The sequence below is a fragment of the Myxocyprinus asiaticus genome, chromosome 21 (assembly GCF_019703515.2).
Source record: "Myxocyprinus asiaticus isolate MX2 ecotype Aquarium Trade chromosome 21, UBuf_Myxa_2, whole genome shotgun sequence".
Classification (NCBI taxonomy): Eukaryota; Metazoa; Chordata; class Actinopteri; order Cypriniformes; family Catostomidae; genus Myxocyprinus; species Myxocyprinus asiaticus.
The window spans coordinates 18360756-18369933 of record NC_059364.1 but is presented as its reverse complement, the minus strand read 5'-3'; the positions used below and the strand labels follow the sequence as shown (position 1 = coordinate 18369933).

General features: G+C 37.4%; 1 protein-coding gene across 3 annotated transcripts in view; it reads right to left on the bottom strand.

Moving 5' to 3' along the window:
• The window catches only part of LOC127411885 (zinc finger CCHC domain-containing protein 24), a 65044-nt gene that overhangs the window by 11416 nt on the left and 44450 nt on the right, over positions 1–9178 (bottom strand). For all 3 annotated transcript variants that reach the window (XM_051647737.1, XM_051647738.1, XM_051647736.1), the window contains exon 3: positions 70–234. In XM_051647737.1, coding sequence (XP_051503697.1) covers positions 70–234 — 165 coding nt within the window. The remainder of the gene's footprint in view (positions 1–69; positions 235–9178) is intronic.

Here is a 9178-nt window from a genome sequence, read left to right as displayed (position 1 = left end):
AAACTTGCATCTATTATTTTAGTGTAAAAAAAATATATTATATGAGCTGTTATAAGAATTTCACTGTACCTGTTTATGAGGATACACATTGATATGGCATTTGATGCATTCTTGTCCCATGTTGGCCCAGGAGTTCCCACTCATCCACTTCCTCTTGCATTTAGGGCACTTGTATTCACCAAAACACCTCTTCTTCCCTTGGTATGGAGTCAGTCCTTCACCTTTGGGTCTGGCCTGAGTGGACATGATGGAGGGAGAGTTTGATTAATTAGATGAACACAGAATTTAGCTCAGAAGATCTACAGTCACCAGATCAGCTAAAACAGCTCTGACATTCGTTTAGGTGTTATGACAAATATGTAAACATCTGTGACTGACCAAATTTTATGCAAATAAGTCAGGTAGTGTGCACTCACTTTGTTGTTATTTGAGGATTGGAGAATATAACTTCCTACTTTTTGCTTAATCCATCCAGCATTCGACTGTCATAAAAATTAGAATAGTTACATTGAAGTAACATTAAAGTTAAAATGTATAGCCTCTATTGTTTATTGATGATAAGAGATTTTAAATACAAGATGAGGAAACAACACAGTAAAATTTACGACTGCACATATTTTATGCGAATGTTAACGTTTTTCTTTTGGTATCATAGAACTGGGCAACAGAGCCTTCCTATTTTTTCCACAGACCATCATCTATCAAGTATTTAGAGCTTGCAGTCGATTGGTTAGACATCTCTGGTTTATATATTTAACCTGAAATAAATAAGCCGGTATGTGAATCCAAATATTGCATGGGTTTATAACTAGTGTTATATTTTTAATATATAAATATAGGCTTGTGTACTAAAGTGTAATTTGGAAACAGATGTACATTTTTGGAACTGTATGGTTAACAGCATCAAGAAAAGGAATAGTGCAGACCTAAACTCATTAAAATGGCAAGGGCTATGGTGAAGTCCTGTAGCAATTGCAACACTAAAAAAATGTAATACAAATCTTAAGGAGGGGCTGTTTTTCATGAGTTATACAGTATGAGACTTAAAGAGGAGAAAGTATTCTTGCAAGGACTTCATTACAGGAGTGGTTTCGAAGTGAAAAAATGCTGACATCATTATCTAAGCCTCTACAACTGCAAAAAGAAAAGAATACGTTTTCCCTTGAGCATAACAAACATCATCATTTTGGTCTCTAAATGCTAAGTTTGTCCAAAACAAACACAATTAAAAACTTAACTCAAGACGGCCAAAACCCGTCACAACTGAATCTGTGCTGTAGCGCAGAAAAAGCATCTAAACAAAATGTTGGTACTTACAGCAAGCTGCTAACTTGAAATAGGATACTGCTCTACACTAGTGCATCGTCCTAGACTGAACGAGATGAAATGTGTGGTATGGCAGACCTCTTCTGGAGGGTTTAGACACCAAACCACTGCACAAATTTGAGAAGCATGAATATGAAGAATTTTAATGATTTTAATCATGTAAGTGAATTCAAACCTCAGATAATTGCAGTGTGATCTAAACAGGCTCTCTGGTCATGGAGTTCAACATATTTCCCGTTTCCCTTTTCACTTAAAGGGATAGCTCATTCAAAAATGTGTACAAACCCTCATGTTGTTCCAAACACAGTGTGAGGAGGAGGAGGGTGTGGCTGGGCCATGATGGAGCATGGCCGGTGCTGAATCAGCTGATCAGCGGGAGAGCAAGATATGGGGCGGCCGGAGACGCCGGTTCGAGAGAGAGAGAGACGCACGTGGCCGCGTTGCATGTGTGTCTGTTTATGTTTGTTTTAAGTTCATTTATATCATTAAAGTTTATGTTTATTGTTCAGCCGGTTCCTGCCTCCTCCTTGCCTGTCCTTATACTGTTACACATGTATTACATTCTTTCTTCAGTGGAACACAAAAGATGTTAGTCTTTAATTTGGAAAAACATGAGGTTGAACTATCCCTTTAGAAAACTTAAAAGTAAACAAAAAGTAAGAGAAGAGAAATGTAGCCAGTGGTAGTGCGTTATGAACCCATCTGAATTTACTAAATTGCTGAGACACAAAAAAGGATTTAGGATGTGAATGCTTGCATAACCGTGCGTAGTCTCGCATAACAAACTGCGCCTTTCCCAGGCTGCCGGAGTGTTTATTCCACAATCTTCAGGGGATCGAGTAGCCTAAAGCTGCTTTAATGGTGAGAGGATTTGGAAGTGAAGTTCCAGGGTCTCATCTGGGTAACGAGAGGTGATATCATTCATTAGCATCTGCTCCCATCCACCCAGAGTCAACTCGCCAGCTAACATGCTGTGTGCAAAAGGTCCTCCTCCCCAACCTTATACAACATGACTCAACCACTGTCAACAAAACTGTCGAAAACAGCTGGAAACCATGACCGTTGTGGCTGTTGTTTGGCTATACTTTCAAACTTAAAAAAAAAGACTGACGCAAGGCTATCTCTATGATGATGCCAATCCCTTGACTATCATAATGCTGGTGGTCTGATGTGGGTGGGGTCCTAAATCTGAGAAAAGGCTAAATAATCAAAATGATAAGTGCCATCAGTACTATTGATGCAGGCTTTCCATCACTGGTGTCTTTTAAACATTTAGTAATTAACGCAACATGGAGTGTGATTTTGGTATTATGGGCTGCCCAATGGTGGGAGATTCTAGCATATGCCAGATGAACTGTTTTTTGACAACCTGGTCTCATAGAATCATGTTACTATACCTACATTTTTGCAAAATTATTTTTACGTGGCTCCTTGTACAGAATGTATCGTGGAACTTTCCTGGTGAAATGAACACTCAAAGCTCTACAAAAACATTGACTTTTATTCCCTTCACCAGTAAAACTACAGATTAACACTTTTCACCCATATTCCTCACGCAATGCTAACTTCTGACATCTAAACACTTTTACTATAGTGTATAACTTGTAAGGTGATACATTTTTAGGTTTGTATTAAATAACCAACTACATTTACAAGCTTGTTTAAGCCCGATAAAATTGCCCAGTAACTCAACTGATAGAACAGTGCACTTTCTATGCAAAAGGACCGGAGTACAAGTCCTGAAGAACATGACACTGAAAGTGTCATAGAAGCCCTACAAAATGATGTTGTTGCTTCAGCAATTATATTTTTCTGGTGGATGCCTCTAAACACTAATTCTCTAAATCACTATCTCTCACTTTTCTTCTCTGGCCAGGGGTGGACTGGGACTTAAAAGTGTCCCTGGACTTTCTGGCCCAGAGTGGCCCACCAAACCCGGCTCGCAACACACCACACCACACCACACCATAACACACCGGCTCAATGATTTCATTTTCTGGCTCAATTTCAGATTTTTGTGTTGAAAAAAATACTTTTTTATTGACTGATAGTCATGACAATGGGCCCCACAGTGCAAAAATTGCCATAACTTTAAAACATATAAAACTACCCTAAATGTGATGAGTGGATTTTTTTAGAGAAAGCACTAAAAATAAGCACTTTATAGTTATAGACAAATAACATGTCCGAAAAGTTTTTTTTCCCAACATAAAGATGTTAGATTAAATGAAAGTACAAGGGAAAGTGTGTATTTTAGGTGCTGTGACAAGTCTTAATCACCTTTCAACTTTTGTCTAGAAGTGCAAATAAACTATTGTCTTAGTTAATATGTGGTTGTGGAAACAACAAGTATAATAATAATATATTATATATGTATATACTGTATAGCTATACAAGATCATAAAATGTTTTTAAAAATATTTAGATGAAGAAAGTGTCACACAGCAGGGCAACTTAAAATGTCATGTTAATCACCCACATAACTATGTGTAAATGTTTATTTAAAAATTAAAAATTTGGCCAGAATGTGTATATGTGAAACAAAATAAACATGCCTCTTAAAGTGTAGTACTTTGCAGATATTTTGCAGATTAACTGCTCTTATATTCACTCTATGTGAGTTTGTTGTGTCTTTATATCTGGAGTGTTTTAATTCCTTCCCCAGATTATTCTTGAGAAAAAGTGAAAAGCCCTATGCTTTGACGAGCACTATTTCTGCTATCCTTTAAATAAAGTAAGCCTCAAAGACTCAAATAGCCACAAAGTAATATTTTTATTTTCTGCACTTTTATCAGTATTATTCAGCAAGTCACACTTCGGCTCCCAGTTAAGCGTTGCGGTATGAATAAATTATGCAAATGACTATGTACTGCACATAGCTTTATTGTTTGCTGATTTTATTTATACTACAAATTGTATTTGTTGTAACTTGCAGTTATTTGTCATTTTGTGTTTATTCAGAGCACATCTTATACTTAATATGTTGTTTTTTGGTTGTTACCATTATTATGATTTGTATGTCAAATAATCAAGTCCATGGGAGTTACAGAGTGGGCACGCGCACTGTGTAAGTGATTTAAAAATAAAAGTAATTACATGATTTAAAAATAAAAGCCATTGTATTGTTTTGACCTTACTAAGTTTATTGAATTCTCGCACTGATTCAGGTCCGTGCGGCCATGTTGGAGCCCAGGCAGCCGCCTATACCGCCCGTAGGACGGGCTGATACTTGCGCAGCAGCGGCCGGCCCAAATTACCCAGCGGCTCACCGGGAAAATGCCCGGTGTTCCCGATGGCCAGTCCACCCCTGACTCTGGCACCCTTTAGTTTATCTATACAGTAGAGGGGTGATTTAAAAAGGGACTTCTAGTGTTTTGACACTATCAGTTAGCTTTAGGTTTAGGGTAGGGAAGTAGTTTTTTTGTTTATTTAAACTCAGTGACACTATCGGTATGGTTTAGGGTAGGAAGGTTGGTTTTGTTGATTTAAAACTCAATAGAGCATTTACCTTAAAAACCTCATCTGTTTAGGAGAAAATTTGCTTTTAAATTAGCTTGGAACTGCAGCGATATGTGTAAGTTACCACGTAATATTATTTTGCAAACATGTTGCCACAGTCACTTAATTTACATGAGATCAGACAAGATAGAGTTAAAGGGATAGTTGATCCAAAAATGAAAATTCTGTCACTATCTACCTACTCAACTCAGTATCATTCAAAACCCCTATGACTTTTTTCTTCTGTCGAAAACAAAAGGAAAAGTTTTAAAAGAATGTTCATGCTGTTCTCATCCATACAATGATAGTGAATGGGGACTAGGGGCTGCCAAGCTTCAAAAGGTCAGAAAACACATCATAAAAGCATAAAGTAGTCCACATGACTTATGCTCTAAATTCCAAGTCTTCTGAAGACATACATTAGCTTTGTGTAAGGAACAGGCCAAAATATAAGATATTTGCTGAAAATCTTGCTTGAGAGTCAAGGTTTACTTTTGTTGCATGGAAAAGAGAAGCATGGACATAAATAACTCCATTTGTGTTCCATGGAAGAAAAACAGCCATAAAAGAAAGATATGAGGGTGTGTAAATGCTGACATCATTTTCATTTTGGGTGAACTATTCCTTTACAAAATCAACCTATGCCTCACTATGTATGCTAAACTTTCTTTAGATTAGTTACTTACTTTTCACCATCCTTTTTTTCATGATGGTAAGTTAATGAAGCCATGGCTGCTCAGCACATAGTGAGCAGTTCAGCTCGAATCGCAACTGTACACAAGGCAGGACAGGCACTTGCAAGTTACAGCATCTCAACGAGAGAGATTTGATTAGCAGCCTTGAAGAATTCACAACTCTCTGAAAAAGACTCTATATATCCAGCACTGCAGTGGGCCCTGGGCAAGTGCCAGAGGACACACATGATACTCTGTTTACAGCAGTCTGACCTATTTTGGTTGTGTTTTTAATAGATTTCAGACCATTAGAGGTACACTGGCAATGTTAAGCAAACCTGGTGAAATCAGCATTTTGAGACTCTAGAGGTTGGATTGAAAGTTTCTATAGCAGTAATGTAATAAAATAAAAACAAAGAACTTAAAACATAGTCTTATAACAGTATGTATTGTTACACCTAAAGTGTATACCCTTATCATAAGTGAACTGGAAAAAATAATGCATGTTTTCAAATGGATTTCACAGACACTCCCCATGTCTTCCATTGATGAAGTCAGCATAAACATAATTAACATAATGTAACTCCTTTTTCATTGTACATCTTGACAGTGTCCTTGGCGATCATGATTTCAAGCTCGATTACACTTCTGATAGCGCCATCTAGCGCTCTGCTTATGCGTCAAGCACTAGGAAGTGTAATCAAGCTTGAAATCATGATCATCCCTAAAGACTGCAATGGCAAGATGTACAGTGAAAAAGGAGTTATATTTCGGTCTGTTCTCACGCAAAAGAAACTGGTTTGCTTTAGAAGACATTGATTAAACCACTGGAGTTACATTTATGCTGCCGTTATCTTCTTTTTAGAGCTTCAAAGGCCTGATTACCATTCACTTGCATGTCACTGTATGGACATACAGAGCTGAGATATTCTTCTAAAAATCTTCATTTCAAATCAAATCACTTTTATGTGATCACTTTTTCTTTTGTGTTCAGCAGAAGAAAAAAGTCATACACATCTTAGATGGCAAGAGGGTGAACTGAGTGAATTTTTGAGTGAATTAACCCTTTAAGTTATAAATATGAATGAAAGCAAAATAAAAAAAAAATTAAAAAAAATCCATAAACAGTGTTGCTTTGTACTTTTTTCTTTTTTCTTTAAATAGGTTGCTGTAAATAAACAATTTGTTAGCATTTGTTACACATTAGCCAACCACTGGATCTGAAATCCACAAACAGCCCCAGAACCCCAAATTTACTATGCTGTTGTTTTGCTTTGAGAATATTCTTCCCAAAAAACAAGCAATAGATTTCCCACAAAACACTCCCTATTATCCAACAGCAACAATATCAGAGAAAATCAGGCAATCAAGAGTATGCTCTACTTAGAGCCAATGGCGTATGGCTTGAACATTGGTGGGGTTGCAGCGAGAAGCATTTACATGCTTCCACTGATCATGGTATAAATATTGTGGTGTGTGTGTGGCAGGGTGTACTTGCTTGTGTTGATTATTGGAGGGGTTACCTCCCCCATTCCCCCTGGAATCTATGCCCTTGCTTATTGCTTAGAGCCACCACAAGGGAAGTGACAAACTAATAGCGTTGACAGTAATGATACAGTCTAAACAAATATTGACCAAAGCCTGTGTGTTTCAGATTGGTGTTTACACAGTTCTATCCAGTGCATTGCTCTGGAAGTAATGTGACCATTTTAACCCAAATCTAACTTGGAGCTTAATGGACACAGCAGGTTTGTGTAAATCAATCTGGTTTTGTTTGTACAATGAAAACAGAGCTAAAAGACAGGAAGGGAATCGATAAAAGCAACACTCAATGAAGAGCTGATGTTTGATAGATCTTTCCCAACCTGTCTGTGAATATGTGTCAAGTCTATGTTTACTTCAGAGGCAATTTGCATTAAGCTTAAGAGGTTTTTGGAGGTTATTTTTTGGAACAGAAAGTGGACTATAACTATAAACACACAAATATTTACTTCCCATCCACAGCTGGGAATCTCAATCCATTGTTCCAAACACCATCACTCCACCTTAAAGGAACAGATCATCAAAAAATAAAAATTATGTCATTATTTACATTATTATGTATTATTAATCCTCAAGTCATTCCAAACCCGTATGACTTTCTTTTCTTTGATGACACAAAAGGTGAACATAAAAGTAGGCTAATCCATATGACTCAAGTCTTCAAAAGCCATACGATGACTTTGTGTGAGGAACAGGCCAAAATTTAAGTCATTGTTCACTGAAAGTCTTGACATCCGCCCTAGTTTTCATTGCATTCATTAGAGTTCAAAAGGGAAATAGGGAATTTGAAAACAAATCGTTCTTCTGAATCATATCTTTTCAGTGAATTAGTTGATCCCCTTCATAAGACTGGTCTGAATGATTAGTTAACGCCGCAGTGGTTAACAGCTCTCTGGATGAGAAGATTATCACTGCATAACAACTTTCGCTCTGTTCCTCACACAAAGTTGTCAGATGACTTCAGAACACTTGAAATATAGTGCATGAGTCATATGGACTCATTTTAGAGTTTGATAGCCCTGTCCTCATTCATTTTAATTATATGGAAAAGAGCGGCCAGGATATTCTTCAAAACCTCACCTTTTGTAACTTTTGTAATGTTTATAATGACACAACAGTGAGCAAATAATGGAAATTTTTGGGTGAACTATTTCTTTAAACCTCCACAGTCACTTAAGCAGCCATGGACGCAAACAACAAGGTCGCTCTCAGAGTACCATGCAGAAAGTTTGGCGAATGCTCAGGATATTAGATAGTATCCAGTGACTGTAAATGCTTAAGGAGGAGGGAGATCAGATCAAGCATCTCCTTTCACCATCCCTCCAGCTGTGGTCCCCATGGACACTTGGGGGGGGGGGGGGGGCACTGGCTGTCCTAACAGCAGAAACAGGACAAATACCATAGCATGGCAGTCATCGCTCACAGCTGGAGACGGTCCTCCAATCAGGCCCTACAGGACTGAAGGGGAAGGAAATCCGAAGCAGATGGGTTCCACACTGGTACAACATAAGAAAACACTAAAAGTCCCTTTTTTAAATCACCCCTCTGCTTTCAATTAAGACTGTATAGATTAACTACAGGGTTCCAGAGGAGAAAAGTGAGAGATAGTGATTTAGAGAATTAGTGTTTGGAGGCATCCGCCAGACAAAAGATAAGACTGCATTTCAAATGAGAGGGAAATGTTATACTGTGAATGGTTTGTTCAGAGTGAGTTCAAAATAAAAACAGTGTATTCAGGTAGTTTTCACATAATGTGTCCATAAGCGTATACCATAGTTCTGTAAAATTTTCACAATTTTTAATGACCTTTTTGCTTTCACCAGTTTTTTTCTAATGGTCCTGCAGTATGACAAATTCATTTAAAAAGCTGCATGCATAGTAATTATAAAATAATTAGCAAAATGCTGTTTATAATAGTTTTTAAAATGGTTTTACTATGCATGTCAACTATCCATTCACTTATCATTTAAATATTTACTATCAAATATTTGACCACATTTTGACTGGTCTATATGTAATTTTTCTGTGTGCAAAATGAAAGAATTTGCTGGAAGAGTGGCTCTGCTGTTTAAGAGAATTCTTGGGGGTAACTGCACAAAAACCACCTCTTTGGCCACTGCTGCCAAAGTTTGGTTTTG